Genomic DNA, 19,639 nt, shown 5'->3' on the forward strand with positions numbered 1-19,639 from the left:
AAAAAAAAAAGCCAAGCTAATAATGCTTGAAAGTTCTATCAATAGTGGAAAGTTAGAGGTAAGAAGTATTCTGTGTTGATGACAGTTTATCCCTTCAGGCAAAAAATCAGAGTCCTCTAATGCTTTATGTAGCATTTCACTTCTTCAGTATTTTGCGCTTTTCATGGGGGTGAACAGCAACTTTCTGTATGTTTTGTAGCTACCTAATTACATTCAGTAACTTAACTGTGTAACTCTTGAGTATGCAAAGTAATGTTAACCAATGCTTGGTTTAGTTACCATCCTCAGGAGCAATTTCGTATTCCTTATCTTCCAGCACTTCATAGTCAAATGCTAACAGGTCTATTGGAATAGTGTATTTTCTGGCATAGTTCTGCTGGGCACCAGTTAAGAACGCTTGCGTGAAGAAAAATCCTGAAATCCAGAAGACTGGTGGCATTCCATTTTCATACCACATCTGCAGCAGCAAAGAGAGAGGATGGAGTGGGGAAGCATACATTTTTTGTAATATTTAGAAAGCAACTTAGATAATAACAGCCAGAGTAATTTATCCTTCCGTGCATCCAAGGATGACTCTGTGGTATTCTTCGCACCACTCAGCAACAGCTCAACCACGGGTGCGTTACATAAACAGTGTACTTCTCCTAGAGCCAGCACTAACTCTGTTCCCAGATGAAACCAGAAGTCATGCTAAGGTGTATTTTAGTGTTCATGGTCTCATGGCCTCATTAGAAGATGAACACCTGTTGATGTCACTCAACAGAAATGACTACGGCATAGAAGAGTACTGAGCATTGAGGTGACTTATTAAGGTCTGTTTTGGGGAGCTGCAATCTTAAACGTGAAAGGTCCCAGTTTGTCATTAGCTTGATCCAACTTAATTCTACTGAAACCTATTACTTGACCTTAATGTAACAAATTTCACGTCATCACTGGAGAAACAGTCACATCCCTCTATGCAATGACAATACAGGGAAGTACAGGCTGGTGAGTCTCACCTCTCTACCTGGGGAGAACAGGGAACAGAACTTCCTTGGTGAGATCGCATAATAAATGAGAGTGTGATCTGAGACAGCCATAGTGGCTTCAGAAGGGGAAGGTATGCTTAACCAATGCAGTAGCTTTTGGTGAAGAAAGGGTGGTGACAGACAGCATTGCTGTGGACTTCAGCAAGCCCTCTGAAAGGGTCCCCTACAATACCCTTGTCTCTAATTTCGAAGGATGGGTATTTGAGGGGTGAACCACCATGGACTGAAAGGCTGCAGACAGAGGGTGGTGAATAACAGTTCCATCTTCAGGTTGAACCCCTGTAATCAGCAGTGTTCACAACAAAGGAAAAATGTGCAGTGGAGTGTGCCTACCTGTAGGAACTTCAGTCTACTTAGGAAATCATTAATATAGCTGCCCAGAGGCTTGAGACTTGGATAGGACTTAATCATCCACAGTTGTGGAATTTTGCCTTTCAAAATGCTGTTCACCACTTCTTCCAGTTCTGCTGACATAACGACTTGCCCCTAAAACAAAAGGAAGGTAATGGAATACATGGTATACAGTGTGTTGGTTTAACAAAGAGGTCAGTAAGTGTGTTGATTTAACAAAGAGCGTGGGGGGTCAAGTGAGAAAGGGATGTGGGACATGACCGCCCATTCTTGACAGAAATGATTATTAAATACAAAATAGGACAATATTGAATATACCTTCATGGCTTTCTGTATATTGACACAGGATTCACGTATCATCTGCAACAACTTGTTGAAGCGTCCCATTTCTTGAACAAGAACAGTATTCATACTTTCACTGTAAGTGGTTGGATATTTTCTCATTGCTATTTCAATGTCAAAATCACAGGGAAGTTTACTCAGGATGTCACTTGTCACTTCCTGAACAATGTCATCCATGGATTTGGCACCAGTACCAGCTGCCCTAGACTGCCAAGTCAAACAGTTAAAATTTGATAACTTAAATTTTTTTGTAATATTTTGTTTCCATTTGCTAACATTTCTACATGTTTCCACACACACAAAAAATTGTTTTGAATTAAATAATTAAGTGCAATAATGACACAATCTCTCATAAAAAACCTTTAAAGCACTGTCTAGCCAAATATTATCTTCTACAGAATTAACAAAAAACATCAAGGTGCATTAACAACAGAAATTAAGTAATCTAGACAATGACCGTACAACCATGAAAATACAGAAGCAGTCTATCTTAAAAACTCCAACTTTTCATCTTTCAGCATTACCTGAGTAAGAAGAATGCTGTCAAATAACAGCTGTGTTTCTGACTGATCCTTAGTAATATCAGCATTTGCATGCATTCCAAATATCTCTGGGGAAGGATTCAGTGGGAGTGTCCTGGTATATTCAATGTAGCTTCCGTGCTGCAAAAAAAGCAATGCTAACACTTGAAAAAGACATGCAGCCCAACATCTCACCTCAGCCCAAAAGCAAAACCACTAACACCTCTCCTTGTGGACAATATCTGAAAACAAAAAAAAAAAGTTACGTATCTAAACTAAGATATATGAGCAATCAGAACAATACAGCAGCTGACAGTACCCCTAAATTCCCTCTAATCTACCCCCTTCCTCTCTACTCAGTATTGCCCTCACTGAAACAAGCCCAGCTATTCCAACACCCCCAACCCCTTCGGAGCCCTCCACTTGCTGAGCTGCCCCTGCAGGTAGCCGCTGCTCTGACACTTCCCTTAACTCACACCTGTGTAATAAGCTTACTGATTACAAGGTCCTTTCCACCACCAACAACCCTGAACAACTAATTCTCTTACAAGCTTTATGTCCTTTAAACTTAAGCAGGCTAGGTCGCTCTACCTAGCCCCAAGTGTACCAAGTTGTGCAGACTGCACAGTTTAGGAAGCTGTGCCAATTCAGGCTATTATTTCATTACTTTCTTTTTCATTATTATCAGACCTTACCAGACACTAAAACACTACCCACTGCTACCGGCAAAAAAGCACTACTCAACATGAGCACAAGCACATGCATTTCATATACACACATACACACACACACACACATTACACACACACACACACATATATATATATATAAAATGTATGTATGTATACATACGCACACACACGCACATAAATACACATAAATAAATAAATATAAAAAATCATATATATAGTATTGCTTCAATTAGGCCATTTCTTAATACGAAGGAAGCTCCTAGTAAATCCACAACTTTCAGATACTTACGTCACCTTCAGGAGGAACAAAGTAAAGACCACTGGAATCAAATTTATAATCTCTATTTGTAATGACTTCTGATGAGAAAAACATGTTCAGAACACTACGGAGTGTGCGGCGATCCCAGTCATCAGTGACTCTGCCACCGTAGTTACACTCTCCAGTCATGTAGCGAAGAGCATCATATGGTACCTCCTGGAGGAGAGAAAAAACAAAACACCACACAACACCACACAACACCACACAACACCACACAACAACAAAAAAAACCACCACTCAGCCACAACCTATAATTTCCCCAAACAGGCACATTACTATTGCTATCATCTAATTTAAAGAGAACCACCATTCTCTCAAAACCTTAACAAACTATCATTTACAACTGATAGTTCAGTTTTAAACCATAGATATCCTAGTCTTCAACTACTTTAGTACTTACACTGATCTTTATTCTTAATATTTCAGTATTTATGCTACACTTGAGATACTTTAGTCTTATGAAACACCATAGAAAAAAAAAAGCCATGCCGCTGCAAATCCAACTCCCCAGATACAAGTTTATAGACACCTTAACCGCAAGGATCAGTCCTTGTTTGCCTGAATGTTATACGTAATAATGCCTTGTTAATTATATTAATGTACAGAAATATGTGATTGAAACATTAGAGATAGGAGCAGGAAAAGAGCCGGGAGGGGGAAAACATTACAGGGATAGAAGATGAATTCTCATCAAAATTCATAGGGTAAGGATTGTGATAAAGACAACGTCCTATAAAATGTATGGAGCTACACAGTAACTACATCCAAACCATTACTGCTTCCAGCAATAAAATGCTTCCCCTATTCCTAGGCAATGCATTTGCTTAAACAATGCCACACGATACAACGTGCCGCATGCTAGTGGTCCGCTGCCCTAAACCACCCGCCCACTGTACATTGTATGTTCATTCCCTATTGCTTTTCCTATTAAACATTCTAAGAATCAAAAGTACACCGGGCTGACAGCGGTTTGACAATAGCAGCCTAGCCATAATTTCAAAGAGATCTGGCTATAGTCTTTTACATAGGACGCTGAAACACAAATGAGTATCACTTATGGCTAGCAAAGCCCAGACGCTCTTGGACAAAATGCTGCCTAGCTCAGCAGATGAAGAAGTACTCAATTCAGCTACATCATCACAAATCAACCTTGCGCATTATCTGTAGTACTCTGGAGTCCTGTCTTATACCTATGACTACATAAGTCACGACAGCTGTTTCAGCGTAACCATTCACAGCTTCCAACATCATCTCCAAGAGCTGAAGCCATAGCATCTATCTAGAGACAGAGTAAGATTCAGACAGAACAGACAACAACATGGACCGTACTCTGCTCTATTCTGCATGGCAGACAGCCAAAATTGGAATCTGAAAATTTCCAACGTCAATTAGATAATGATTGCAACATACTAACCTCCTAAAAGGAATGATTTCCACACTGCTGCAAGTAAACGTTCACTGCTTGGTCTCAGACCCCTACTAGACCGCTGCCTAGGGAACTCTCCGCTGCCTGGGTACATGCTCTCACTGGTCTACACTGCATGTGAGAAGCACGCGCAAGCCTCGGGGAGGTTGCTGTACCTCATACTGGTTGAGGAAGATGTGCAATTGCTGCACGCTGATGCGCAGATCGGTCTCGTTGAACTCGTATGGAATGTTCCAACCCAGTGGCCCAAACTTTCGCCTTTCTTGCACCAGCGCATGGAAGAAGCACAGGCCGTACAGCAATGCCTTGAACTCGGACTCACAAACAAATGCAAGGACACTAATAAATATGTGCTTTACAGAATTTCATTTTAAAATGCTGCTCGGACAAAGTCTCTGTATTTATTCTCAGTAAAGATTTCAGGCCTTTAAGGAAACCTACACATAGGAAGCTTACGTTTGGTTCATTTGCAATTGAGAACGTTTTAGCAAAGTATTAGATCTCATTTAAAAGAACTGCGCTATTAGAGATAAGTAACGGCAAATATTTTCCAGTCAAATAAGCTGGCACACAGAAATCTAATCATGAAAACAGAGCTTTCCAAGTCTTAATAAAAGCAGCAAGCACTTAGAAGGGCATTTATGTAAGAACTCTATAAATTCCATTGGCCCTCACGGGTCACAAGAGCAACCGCTTATTCTGCATTTCAGATAAAAGCCGTGCAACAACCACCTTGCAGATTTGCAATGGCAAGTAGCATGCTTTTCAACTCATTTCGGTTAAAAAGGCTTATTATTAATGCCACGCCAAGAAGTCACCGCTGAAGTAGGAGATGAGCAGAAAAAAAAAAACGTTTACTTTTCTGCTGACGATAATCAAAAGTAGTTCAATTGCAGTATAGGACAACTACTTCATTTACTACCTTTTTTCCCCAGAGCTAACATATGCAGTCACAGTCTTCTTTAACCCCTTCACAAAGTAAGGCTGCCACCGCATTACTAACCGTTCTTTTGCAGCTATTGAAAAAACTAGGGTCAGATATTGGATCCATCAGATACGAACGAATTATGTTCGCCCGTAAACCTTTAGGTGCTTCGTTAGTCATTTTCACTCCATTCTGAAGTACGGACACCGGAAATGTGGCAGATGGGTAACTGGTGAGCCAGATTCTGAAATCCGGATGCGTTGTGTCGGGGTTAAGCTCCTACAATAAGCACGTATGAAAACAATTAGAATAAATGACAGACTAATATGCATCTCCTCTGTTATTATTTACACAACTTCTTTGCAGGGAGTAGGAAAATATTGAATTTCTAAAAGTCTCACAAGCGACGATGATCATATTCAAACTTATGACAATTTTCGTTTCACTGGATGCCAGAGTGCTTTTGTTCATGGCTGCGGAATATTGAACTGGAATTTCTGCTGTTTGTGTAAGACGTGAAGAAAACAAGATGCCCAGTCTGCACCTCAACAGCAACAGCATGTGTACTTCACATATTTACTGTCGTATAGCTCTTCTCAGAAAAGCTACAATAATAATATCTATGCATCAAAATTGCATTAAGAACTCCAGCAAAGGGTAAGCAAGAACTGCATTCCAGAACTTTTTTGGAAACCTGCAGCTGCTCAAATTTAACATTGTTTAGTGTGCTGCTTTTCTGCAGCGACAGCATGCAAAAAAGCTCTCAGACTAAGGAGGCAGTTGTAGCGCTCCATTTAACGTTCAAGGAATAGGCCACATGCACTTCCTACTGCAGTGACCAGAAGGACAAAGACAGAACTGACGTGGTGATTCCAGGTAATTAATGGGAATCGCCATCAAGCATAGTAAACTGTCTACATGCTTCAAACGTACTTTCAAAAGCGTAGTGAAAATAATAGTTATTTTTACCTCACACACTCGTTCCAGTGTTGGCATCCACGAGCTCGCCAAATGACAGTTCTGCAGAACTATCCACGTCCCTTCCTTTACTGCCTTTTCTATCATTCTCATGGCTATTGGGCCTTGGCCTTGACCGAGCGACAGAGAACTGAGCTTTGTGTCGCTGTATCCCTGCGTAGACAAAGCACACTAAAGGTAAGAAAAATATTGTGGAAGCACAATGCTGTTTATACAATCAGAGTTCACATCCGTACACATTCTTGAATTACTCTGCACTACTTGTTTTAAAGTACAGTTTAAAACATTTTCTCACATTACTCCAGTTACTACAACCTCTCAGTGATAATCAGCCAGTGAAAGACTCCTGCTGTGCATCCATTTAATTCTGAACTTTACAGTTCTGACAGTTCCAAAAAAATTCCTATAAACACACTCAGAAGGGATACTCTTGAGGGATACACACAACCTGCAACAAAACGCACGATGCGTTTACTGCTGGGTGGCCAGACGGTTGCGCGACACTCAATGGCTAAGTACTCCAGTAGTCACAGGCAAGCGGTGCAAGAAATGTATCTCACATAAACCTAGGAGTTTTAGATTAACAACACTCTTTTACAGAAGTACTAATTTCTACTGCTAGGATTTCTTGTTAGTTTATTTTAAATACCATCATAGTCAAAGCAAGTAAAAATGCACATAATTAATTTTGAAGTGCAAATGCCACCTAAGATCCTATGCTGTTAGTTAACACTTCCCATTAAGCAGAACCACAAGATCCGTTCCTATGTGTTCTTAGGCACCTAAAAACAGGTTTCTGAGCTTACTTTGTCATTTGAAGTTCTAATCAATTAGCTGTTTATACAGATATGCAAACGCAAACACATCATCTACCTTAAAAACAACCTGGAAATATTACAATACCTGATCATCAGCAAACTTAACAAGCGCTGCCATTGGGTCAGCACCAGGAGAAAGTATAAATATCAGTGGTGCGCAAGAGTGGCTGTCAGAAAACGCTTTCGACAAATCAAATGGAGGTGGCTCAATAAACGGACGGCCCAGGTTGTGAACAATGAATTCCTGCACTGTTGGTATTACCTAAAAAAAAAAAAAGCAATAAAATCTAAACGCCCTATTTATGCACAAGAGTTTCTATGCTGTTTTGAATGGTTTACTATAAGCCATAAGGAGAGTACTGCTACAAGCAAAATGAAGCACCGATTCATTTCCAGAGAAATGACTTAGCATATATAAAGTGAGGCCAAAATAATCTTGTAATAAAGACATGCCCTAACACAGCTGAAATAAGTGACCCTCAATAGTATTTCCATCCTGCATCTGAACAGAGTAACGTGCTGATGTAAGAACCTAGAATTCTGCGTGCGTGCATGCTATTTAAATTTTAAACAGGATTTCACCTTTCAAATACTTTAATTGACCTTGCTTCAAAAGAGACAGTGCCTCAGTTTGGCAAACTGCAGTATAGGACAGTATCCTACCCACCAATCTTTTAATTTACTATTGGAAAGTAAACATAGTACCATCAACGTGAAACTACTTATAAGAAGACAGTTCAGTTTGAAAATTTAGTAATTGTAAACATCCACAGGTACGTTTCTCTTACAAGTCACTATTTGTTTTATTTCCCTCTTGACTAACATACCTTAAAACACACTGAATATTACACAATTACCAATTCACCATTACAGAGTTCTGACAGTATTAGCAAACACAGTGTAAGATTTTAAACCCTGAGCAAGAAATTCAAGTGAATCAAAGTAGTTTAAAAACATTAGTACTGGTTCAACTCTTTTTGTCACAAACAATGTGTTTCCAATAGCTTCCATATAAACACTACACAAAATTGCTGAATTTCTATAAGCTTTTCACTAACATTTTCAACATAACAACTATAAAAGCAATATAATTATAAATGCAGTCATACATTATAAACATCATTTCCTTCAACTAATAAATACACAGTAGAAAACATTACATACCTGAAACAAGAACAAACCCATTTCCCACTCTTCACACTCTCACCCACGTGATCTCACTTATTTTAAAGCGCTGTGCTTCACAGGTGTGGTGTGTCACCAATTAGGAAAATACCTTAAATTGGAGACCTGGGAAGGAGGGAGATCTGATCTACACTCCTTACAGGCTGCACTGATGGAGGCACTTCTGAAAGAGCTCCTTTCAGTTTCAAAACTTCTGAATGAGCTTAAAGAGATGTATAATTATGAAAGCCGCTTAAGAACCTTCACTAACTGGCCTTTTGTGAAGAACTGCAAGTGCACTCCAGAAAATGTGAGTCTGAAAAAGGATACTTTAACCTTGACCTATTATTGGTATGCTGTAAAGGTGAAGTCCCTTATGCTAGTATATTTCTTGTTCAAGACACACTTTGAGCCTCTGCTCATTGTAAGATGAAAAACTGAATGCGCTGTCTTCCCATACTCTCAGATGCTGCAACAGGATGACTGCAAGCTTATGTATTTAGTTTGCTGATTTATCTTTAATTTTTTGTATTCTAAACTTATGGTGGCTTTTTGTATTATACTGCATTTCTGCTTGCAGATTCTCTTTTTAGAGACAAACCTAGAAGAATGATTACTACTTAAATCTAATATCAAAAGATAAAATTGTCTTAGTTTTAGTAAACTTAACGCGTATGTCCTTGCAGGCTTCAACTTGAGGGCTGAAAAGACCGTGCTTCTGTTTTGGCACACATATCAAACAACTGGGTTAGATCTCAGCTAAGCCATGCTAAAGGAGTTGTCTAAGAGTGAATCTTGATAACTGAAACAAACTTGTTTTTCAGTTTTCTCACTAGATGCTACTCTAAACTGACAGGAAAATGTAGCGCTCTACTCACGCAGTTTATATGTTATGGTTTTCTGTGGTCATGGCCATACCTGCTACAGCAGATTATGTGCATGGATAGTGGAACACTTCTGTAGGTGCGCTAGCTAATCTCTGAAATAGTGAAAGTACTCCAGTAGCCTGTGAACATAACACCTATGTAGAAACCTGCTCCCCAGACCTGACTGTTCCTTGTTCCTTTACTAACTGACCTGCCCACTTGCAGCTCTTGCTCTTAAAACTCATTTGTCAGCTGTATCTGTGTGGATAGATACAGTGGGGAAAGATGTTACCAAAAGTTCTCTGTGATGATTTGATATGAGCACGAGCAGCGTGTTGGATGAAGTTGTAAACTTCTGAACTGTTTCTTGCAGATGGCAAAGGCAGGCTTTATCCACTGCCGGAGTGCAAATGAACCAGATGTGGCAAAATGTTTCTTTTGCTTGATAGAACTGGAAGGCTGGGAGCCTAACGATGACCCACGGTAAATGCAGGCTTAACTATGTTCTTTAAGGATTTCTATAAATCTCCTTGATAACATCCCCTTTACTCGTTACAAAATTAACAAGCTTTCTAGCATTTTACTAAACTGAAGCATACCAAAAGTTTATCCTGTCTTATACCCTGACACACTTGCTAGTTATACTTTATATGGTTTTTCATTTCTCTTTTTGCATTCAAAGAGAATATTTTTGATTTGGCAAGCGGAAGATAGTTTCTATCAATGCTGTGAAGTCAGTCCAGATCTTGCCTTGCACTGTTTCTCACTCATGGTTCACACAATTGGTTTTTATCTAACATCAGCTGAATTATATTTTAGATGTTATCTGCAAAATAGCTCCTCTGCTCATAGACAGAAATACTGAAGAAACCTGTCTGCTTTTTACACATCTTGAAGTGCAATTTTCTTGGTTTTAATACCTGTTCTTGTTCTGGGCTCACACTGCAGGGAGGAACATGCCAAACGTTGTAGCTGTGGATTTTTATCTCTTACTAAGCGGTTTGATGATCTGACAATGGAGGAGTACTACATGCTGGAGATGATGCGGCTAAGAATCTTCCTTGTAAGTGTTAAGTAAGTAATCTTAAAATGCAAAGCCGAGCTATTAAAAAACAAACAAACAAAGCCCCACAACTCTTTCCTAAGACGATTGAACGCTAGGGAAGGAATGATGGCGTAACGCCAGAACGGAACTAACTTGGAATTGATAACTAAAATGCCTTATTTGTTAAGTAACCTGCACCTCTAGCCTTTCCAAGTCTAGTTTATTGTCTAGCTTCTGGAAGAAAACTTAGTTCAGATCTGATTGTTTACCCAACAACTCATTGCAGTGGAAAAATGAACTTGGGTATGTGATAATAATTCCCAGAAACTACAATTAGCAGCTCTATCTTTTATCAGAAGGGAAAAATACCACACCTGACAAAATACAACTTGGTCAGACTGCTGCTTTTTGTCTCTGGCTTTACACAGATTTGCTGTCTAATTACGCTGTCAGACTTGAAAGCTTCTTTCGAATGAGTCGCGTTTCTTGAGTTCTGATTGTCCCTATGGTATTTGTGCAGGCCATGCTGTTGATGTATACCAAAGTGCACGTATCTGAGCTTTTTTTAATTAACAAGCTCTGATATGCCATCTCTTAATTCTATGGATAATAATAGAGAACAAAGTGAGCCGAACTCCCTGATGGGGCACGCTAACTGTGCCCCTTATTCATTCTCTAAGCTCTTTGTGGCTTTGCGCAATAGATCTTTATCTTGCTTATAAGGTCTAATATTGAAAACATACCTGGTGGCTGTCAAGATGACATCAAGAATAAATAGCACTCAAATAGCTCAAAATACGAGCTGTCTGCTTTATTGGAAGCCGTCCAATACCTCAGAAGCTGGACTAATTGTAAAAAGTTATTACCTAAATATACCTCAACTAAAACTAAATTTCAGATTCTCTCCCCAGTGTGATTTTAAACTGTAGCTAAACAACAGGCTCACGACTTACAAGTTTGCTAAATACGTTAAAAAAAAAAAAAAATATTGCTGAACTGAACCCTACTGCTGAGGCTGGTGGAAGACTTTCTAAATCAGATGGTGACATGCAGATGAACTACCTGATGAACCACTGTGCACCATTCAGACAGTGGTACTGCTCATAAAAAGCATACTTGTAAGCTAAGATTAGTAGCGGATAAATAACTTCTTGAGGATCTAAGTTCTGAACCTCTCTAAATTGGACAGTTAAATTACTCATCTAGAAATCTCAATCTTTTGCTCTCCTTTAAGTGCAAAACCGGCAGAAGCATAATAAACGCCTTTGAAGAAGAAGTTGCCGCAACTAGAAAGCGCCTCATAGACAAGTTTGTCTCCAAACATCGATATACGCCACAGCCCCTGATGCCCATCCGAGCTGGTCCAACTTGCCAACTTTCTGAAAGCTCATACGATGAGTCCAGAAGTTAAATATGACTCTGACATTTTTTTCTCTTTATACAATAAAAATATTTTTATTCCTGTGGAAATATTAATATTAAGCTGAACAGTAGTTTATGGAAGCGTGGAGAATTTCTTAATAGGCTTTCTAGAGCAGAAGTAGTAACTGATTTATTTCTCTCTTTCGCAAAATGCTTTGTCATGGCTAGGCATGGGCTAATACTAGTCCCGATAACCTGTGAATATATGATAAATACGTAAGCAAATACTTTTATTTTGCTTTTTGTAGGCTGACTTTTGAATAAAGATGACTAATGGCGAGTACCTGTTGCCATCTATGCCTTATTCAAGCCTTTGAGCCAGACACTCGCAACGGTCCTGAATCAAAATACTTTCCGTAGAACAAGATGGATCTGGGTGTCTGCAGTAATTACTACTTAACAGTCTACGCTACTGTCAAATTATCTTCCTACACCAGTCTAATTTACCTTAGATAGCGACGTGAAAAACTTATGCAAGCCAAGCTGTCAGACGTAATAAAAAGGGAAAGTCACTAGGCTTGTAAGACTACCTTGAGCTGTAAATGCTCAGGAGATTTTGGTGTACGCAGTGAAATGTAAGAAAAGCTTAAAGCCTATCCTTCTACGTTAAGAAGCCTGCTTGTTATGCTTTTCATTTTCTAGGAGGAGACATGGCTGGTCTAGACTAACCAAAGGTATATTCCGTGCCCTATTGTTACGTATGTAAAAGGTATGTAAAAGCTTGGGTAAAGAAGTAGGAGAGGGTACTTTTGGAATGACAGCGTTTATCTTACCGTGACTTTTACCTGGTGAACAGACTACCCCAGCATGAACTTTCACAGTCTTACCACTTCTGCTTCTCTCCCCCATCTCGCTGTGAGTACTGAGCAAGCACCCATGTAGCGCTTAGCTGCCTCCTGGGGTTAAACTGCAGCAGCTCGGTTGAAATGCATACTTGGAAATGATTTTGATTTCTAAAATACATGCGGGGTTTTCTGAATAAGGCGGTAGCCTTGTACATACCTTGTCAGGCCTCAGACAGCGAATGACAAGCATCCTTTGGAATTCGCCCAACTTTCCTTGCCACTCTGCAGGAAAATCCTCGTGCTGAGGATCCTAAAAACATACGTATTTCAGTTTTCTCTAAAGCATTTATGAATTGCTGATTATCTTAACTTGATAAATCAATTCACGATAGACTTTGTAGAAATCTGCAGGAATGGGACTTATTTTTTTTGTTTAAGAAAAAACATTACATGAGAAAAAATAACATGAAGTATATCCAGGGAGTGTCTACTGTAGCAGAGAAGCCAGTCATTTTCAGGTATTTAAAATGTAACGACCCCAGTTCCTCTCTTCTCTAGGAAGAAAGCAGACGAGAGATGAAGTACAGGAAATGCTACGCTATTATGTGATAATTGGTATTTATGCCAGATCTGAGTAAAATTAAAAAGAAATAACGAGTCAAAGAACGCCCCCGAACTTCTTTTGTAGGCGGCTTATGAATATTCCAGATACGTGACAGCAGTTACTAGACTGGATTAGCAATGAGTGTGCGGTGTATGTTAACTTAATCCAGTAAAGCGCTAGCTGGCCACAGGTGTTACGGCTGCACTGGGGCAACTTAGGCTCACATGTAGAGGGCTGGGCACAGAAGTGTGTGAGCAGACAACAGATTCTGAGCAACTTTGATTTAGCAAATGAATTTGCGATGGAGCTTGCGTTCCTCAAAGAGCCTGGACTCTGACCCTCTTCTTCACGATTTCTTAGCGCTCAGCGCAGCATTCTGGATTCTAATCTTATTTTTCAATTAGTATATGGGGAAAATAGGTATGTTGTGGTGAAAGTCTAACAACTCTTTAAGAGCGTGGCTAAAAAAGTGCTAGTTGGGTATCTCTGAGAAAATTAAGAAATGCTAATGAGCAAAGGTTGCACCGAAGACCGTAATGAGTTGTGCTACTGCCAAAAATTGTTCGTTTCTCCACGAGAAGTAGAGATGCAGTAGTAAGCTTTGAGGTTAAGTCAGCTGGCTGGCTGGGGGAAACCAAGTTTCAGTCCCTGCTCTGAGATACAGAGCTTAACTTTAGACAGAACTCCTGGAGCAGGGAGCTGAAGTCAGGTCTTCCCTACTTTTGGAAGAAACCTGAGTAGGAGAAGAAAAAAGTCAAATAGTTTTCTGATGATCTTGAGACAGCTATATACATTGTACAGTTATTTATGACAAGGGGGCTCAAGGTCATTCTGTGCTCTCTTTCTCTTCCTTTCGTAGACGAAACTGCCCTTTGCCTGGTTGTGAGTTGCTGGGGATAAACTATACTGGTGAAAAAGATGGCCTCTATTAGAGAAAGAATGCTTACTGAGACCCATTAATTAGCACTTCTTAACATTCCAGTGCGTTCACAGGAAAGTATTATTGTTGAAGCTGGATACTGAAAGAAAATATTTTGATAAAGTGTGAGAGGCCTAGCGCCTCTCCCGGATCGAGACAGTGACAGGCATTGTATATACTGTTCAGGGTTCAGTAACGGCAGTCCTAGTTGTGGTGTTACTAATTCCTTAGATTTTTTGTTTATCATTTAACTGATGACCTGACTGTGTAGGTCTTTTTTTTTTTTTTTTTAAATGATATTTAAGTGAAGAAATTTCTGTTTATTTCAGTTTGGCTCTTCGAATATGGTTAGTGGTCAATATGTGGACCTTGATTCTTTTCTTCAGCAATTCAGCACCTTTACTTTAAAATGGTATAATCTTAGTGTAGATAATTAAGTAGTCTCCTTGCCCTCTGTTTCAAAGGCTGTAATTTCCACATTCGATTTCTCAATGGCTAGTGTTGGAAGATGAACTGAAGCTCTCAACTTACTGTATACATTATGTAAGTGCTTAAGGCAAGCTTTATTTCTATTTCCCTGTTTCTTGCTATCTGGATGATTGAAGGAGCCGTATCTGCTTAGTTTCTTTACAATTTATCATACAGTCATGAGAAATTCCAACTAAAAATCCTTTAGCTTTCCTCTCTACCCCCATCAAGTCCCTTTGTTAGAGAAAGGATTTGTAAATCATTGAAATTGATACAATGCAGCCTTTTTAAAAAGAGTATAACAGGTCACAGGCTATCTAGCTGTACACTGATACATTTTCCTCATTTAAGTAACATTGAGAAAAGAGCTTCACTCGACTAGCGTGAACGGATGCTACGGTTTCAGTGTTGGAAACGGTTATGGTCAGACGCGGCACTATTGGGAAATGGTACTTTCTAAAATAGTGAGATCAGGAATTGTGCGTACAGTGAGAGCTCGGCATATCTAAAAGCAGAAAAGAAGCAGTATGGTAAAACAAGTGCTGAAAAAAGTTGACAGTAAGACAAAGCAAGTGCCTAAAAGTGGAGTGTAAATCATCTACAGAGGCTCAATTTTGAGCGTACAGTAGTGAAAATGTTTAAAGGAATTGTTTGTGCCTATCTGTCACTCTGGAATAGGACGCAGATCTCCTGAATCCCACTTGAGTATTTCCAAAACATAACGGTTGTTTTTGTTGCTGTTGTTTAAGTTTACCCAAAAAAGCTGAATATCTATGTAACGGTACGAAAAGGTATCCTCAAAGCACGGTGAACAAACGGACATACCGATAAGGCAAACAGTGGCTGACTTGAATTTAGCTAATTTCATTGTCACCCTACTTCCACAGGTTTTGCCTTCTTTTACTTCAGCCCAATTCAAATAGTCACCCACTATTCAGTAGCCATTTGACAAACTGGCAGTAATCTGCCCCTCCACCGTTTTCTTAAATTTTTACTTTCATATATGCAGAAACCGACCCTGTAAAATAACAATACTTCATTTTCTCAGAATAAGTATATTCAACACATTAATTAGCTTATGGAAGCAAGCAAATGGGAATGTTAACGTACCAAGCTGTCATACACCATTTTCCATCCATCTTTAAGTTGCATAAAATCCTCACGAATGTTTGCGAAGCATGGCAAGTCTTCTAGCCGACAGATTTCGTCCCATGATTGCGGAGGAAGCCAGGTACACGGATTAGGAAAGGGATTGTCCAAGCCTATGCCACCAGTCAGCAGGAATTTCCACTCATCCTCATTAATCTGCGGGAAAAACACTGCTCTCAGAACGAACTAAATAAAATCTGATAGTTTTAATATGTTCTGTAGGAAATCACTGTGCTTATCTGATTTCTTAGACTAGTTGAAAAAGATTCCTACCTGAAGCAATCAGTGTCTGATTTTCAGTTAAGAATGAATTTGAGGAACTGAAAAACTTGATTTAAAAGCTAATTTTAAAAGGATTTTCATCTGTGTTCCTAAACTGGAGGAACGAGTAGTTTACGACAAAGTGCTTTTCATTAGATTGGTTCTTAATTCCCAACATTTGAAGCAGAAAAAGCAAATAAAAACAAAAACCATCCTGGAAATACTTCAGGGGACAACGCAGTTTGAAAAATTCTTACTATAATGTGAGTCCAAGTATGAAAAACAACTCTTGCTCCACTACGTGTCTCATTTTTTTTTATCTCAAAACTTAAATGGCTTGAATTTTGTAAATCCAAGCCACTCGTCCATAGCTGTGTCAGCTCTTGAAAGTATTCATGCTAATGCTTCCGTGATACTGTAAAACCTCTGGGTAATTTTAAGTAAGTACCGCTTTGCAGATATTGAGGATAAGTAAGCGCATTTCATCGTGAATTAAAAAAAGAAAGAAAAAAATCCTAGTAAAGAAATACTTCTTAAAGAATTAGTAAAAATCAAGAAAATTCAATTTGCTTTCAGCAATTCTTTGTAAAAAATTAAAAAGATTTAACACTTTAAATGAAAAAGGTGAGTTATTTCTTAAATTGCCTCTCATAATTCATTTTTATATGCTTTTGGAATTTAGAATATGTTATGTTAAAATGTTGTAAACCTTAACCCCTAGGCCGGACTTAGGTTTCAATAACATCCAGAAAAACTATTATCATCTAGTAAGGTTTTGCCACACCCGTTTGTGACAAATTTATTTTATTTTAGAGAATCTTTTCCACTTCTCGTAATAGCTTATTAAACTCAAGCAACAAAAATCTGGATTAAATATTACTATATATGCTTATTTTCCTATTTTATCCTCTCAATTCTTATGGCTGGTCGTTTGAGCATGCGGATTATTTTTAATTACTTACCGTTTTCTCATATTTCAGGAGATTCACAGTTAGACAAAAAGAGAAGAGCAGCTTGTCCTTTTCAAACAGTGAGCGACAGACATTGACGTAAAGCGAGTAAGTGAAATGATCCTTGAGAATCTTCAACCTACAGGTGTCAGGAAAAGAACCATCTTCCATTAATATCACGCTTAAGACTTGTGCATTTTTGAAGCCTAAAACAAATAAATTGGATCCCCTTAATTTTAAGAAACTCTCTGGTCAACTAGCGTCAAAACAATCATTAAATTGATGTACTGATTTTTGACCAAAATAACAAAAACCAAAATTACAACTCCCCAACACGTTTTGCCAAGGAAACGAGTGGTCTCCTTTGGGAGTGGCGAAAAGAACAACGATCTTAAGTTTGATTATGAACAAGAATACCACGGCTCAATTCCAAACCGCTGATTTTTGATCGTCTTTTGAAATCCATTTCCTCTTCTACAGATGCTATAATCTCAAATATATGAGAAAGTTATGACTGTTAATTATTTTCTTTAAATTAAATAAAAAAGGAAGCCATGTATACAGCTTTGTCAGTCATCGTTTTGCCAAGAATTATGTTAGAACAATCAAAAAAATGAAAAACCTATACAGATGGTTAGAAACCGAGCACCTGCATTTGTACAATTATGTCAAACAAAGAAAAGAATGAAGAAGAATATGGAAATCTCAGAGCACGTAGTGAATACTATCTGATTAGCGGAGACAACCCAAGGCAAAAAATCCCACGTGAATTAGTAACTAATAGAACTTTCTGTGCCTTGGCAGGTCTGCCTTATTACATCTTTGATGGGCAAAGCTGTAAAAATGAGCTTATGCCAATCATGCCATGGGAATGTGTACTGTCAGCTGGAATTCAGGTCCCGCGTCTTCCTATTTCTGCTAGCACAAAGTTTTGCTTCAAATAAGCTAAGTAAAAAACTTCTTTCTTATCACTTGCTGACTTTGATTTAGGAACACGGGCGCGTGTGGCTGCTTTTTTGAGACAAGAACATGTAAGATTTAAAGTCAAAGAGATAGGTGTATAGAACGCAGACTGTGTTTTGGCAGAAGGATAAGTTGAACGTAGTTTTAAATACGATAACAAAGTATTAATGACTTGAATGCGTAGCATTTTTGATAAAACAGGTATGCTAACCTTGAACTATACAGACCTTAACTAAATTCTAATGAAAAAATAACCTTTGTAACTCAGTACGCCATTAGAACAACCGCTTATATGTTAAGCGCTACCTTACCAGGTACAGCACCTTACTTGTATTTAGATAAAACACAGACTGTAACAGATAATTCAGAAATTGTATTCTGCAACACTAACTGGTTTTTCTGCAGTAGTTTCTCCTATCTTTCATTCACTGAATGACCACGGAAGTAGCTAAGCTAGATAAGCAAAGCTCCGTGCATTTAATCCACAGATCTGGAGATCAAACAAGCCGCTGAAATAGAATCTATTAACTTAATTGATGGAATACTGAAAAGATCTCTTGAGAAAATCTCCGTGTAGATAATTCACTTCAGTGTTATATTTTCAATAATCCTACTGTGACCTTAATCGATCACACGTAAAATAAATCCAGGGCTTGTTTTTATTAGATCATTTAAGATTGCAGTTTCTCCCATTCTCGTGAAGAAAAAATGGAAGTGGGAGGGACGTCCCATGTACAAAACTGTAATCAAACAGTGCAACATTTGCTGGGCTAGTAATTACTGCTTTTCCTACTCGACAGCCTAGGGCCCTGGACACAAGACTTCATTCTCTTCTACCAGTGGCATGAATGTTTCTTATCTGCTTCTGGAAGGCATACAAAGTCAATACATTAAATACAAAATTAAGAGGAGTGCACCATTTTAATCACTCTACTACTCTGCAATTTCACACGGGGTTTAAGTTAGCAATTGATAAATAAAATAGCGAAATATGTTGCTCTTGTATTATATCATACCATTTTGTCTCTATGAAGAAACTGTCTTCCAGAAAAATATCTGGTAGATATATACAAGGAATGTTTCAGAACACGAAGCCTTACACGACACACTTTGCAGAAATGGCAATAACTTTTCTAGAGTAACCAAAAATACATCACCAACTACAAACAGCAAATTATCCCTCTTACCTTGTTTGTAAATTTTCTGATTTTTCTGAGTTATCTATAGACATGGTGAAAAGGTTAATAAACCACGTGAGAGAGTATTGATACATCGGCTCAATGTTGGCTAGATCAGTAATAGAAAAAAACAAGATCGATGAATGGATAGAAATAGGACGATAGCCCATACGAGTGGCATCAATCTTCTTTTCTGTTTCTTCAGCTACAGCTTGCTTTTCAGAAATCTCATTAGCCAGAACTTTGGAAGAAGACAATATCTTAATAGCGGTTTCATCCTCCAAAATATTTCCTTCCGAAGCCGAAAGAACTTCTAAAATCTTGTCTTCTATTTCTTTTAGTTGCCTATGATAAAATACAATTTTTTTTGCTTATTAAATTCGGTCATTTTCTGCTAGTTTTACAGAAGATGATAACGCATAGATTCTTTCCATGGTACGCAACTTAATGTAAGAAAACCTTTTT

General features: G+C 38.6%; 2 protein-coding genes across 2 annotated transcripts in view; one reads left to right on the top strand and one right to left on the bottom strand.

Moving 5' to 3' along the window:
• LOC100546353 (dynein heavy chain 7, axonemal) overlaps nt 1–19,639 on the bottom strand; it is a 98,356-nt gene that overhangs the window by 1,911 nt on the left and 76,806 nt on the right. Inside the window, 13 exon segments of the mRNA XM_031554142.1 lie at nt 280–457; nt 1,362–1,514; nt 1,698–1,928; nt 2,246–2,383; nt 3,224–3,409; nt 4,835–4,996; nt 5,683–5,883; nt 6,574–6,735; nt 7,486–7,662; nt 12,900–12,992; nt 15,784–15,978; nt 17,046–17,172; nt 19,184–19,519. Of these exon segments, the coding sequence (XP_031410002.1) occupies nt 280–457; nt 1,362–1,514; nt 1,698–1,928; nt 2,246–2,383; nt 3,224–3,409; nt 4,835–4,996; nt 5,683–5,883; nt 6,574–6,735; nt 7,486–7,662; nt 12,900–12,992; nt 15,784–15,978; nt 17,046–17,172; nt 19,184–19,519 (2,339 nt within the window).
• BIRC5 (baculoviral IAP repeat containing 5) lies at nt 8,700–12,837 on the top strand. Its single transcript, XM_010713388.3, has 4 exons — nt 8,700–8,874; nt 9,804–9,913; nt 10,379–10,493; nt 11,710–12,837. Exons 1-4 carry the CDS (start codon nt 8,737–8,739, stop codon nt 11,884–11,886), a joined length of 540 nt encoding a protein of 179 aa, XP_010711690.1. The 5' UTR covers nt 8,700–8,736; the 3' UTR covers nt 11,887–12,837.

This window comes from Meleagris gallopavo, chromosome 7, assembly GCF_000146605.3.
Source record: "Meleagris gallopavo isolate NT-WF06-2002-E0010 breed Aviagen turkey brand Nicholas breeding stock chromosome 7, Turkey_5.1, whole genome shotgun sequence".
In the NCBI taxonomy this organism is placed as follows: domain Eukaryota; kingdom Metazoa; phylum Chordata; class Aves; order Galliformes; family Phasianidae; genus Meleagris; species Meleagris gallopavo.

Bases quoted from the DNA above. Each gene is read 5' to 3' on its own strand.
- BIRC5 (XM_010713388.3), top strand. From the start codon at position 8,737: ATGGAGGCACTTCTGAAAGAGCTCCTTTCAGTTTCAAAACTTCTGAAT. The intron at 9,914-10,378 runs GTAAATGCAGGC...CTCACACTGCAG, and splicing joins GAGCCTAACGATGACCCACG to GGAGGAACATGCCAAACGTT. The intron at 10,494-11,709 runs GTAAGTGTTAAG...CTCTCCTTTAAG, and splicing joins TGCGGCTAAGAATCTTCCTT to TGCAAAACCGGCAGAAGCAT.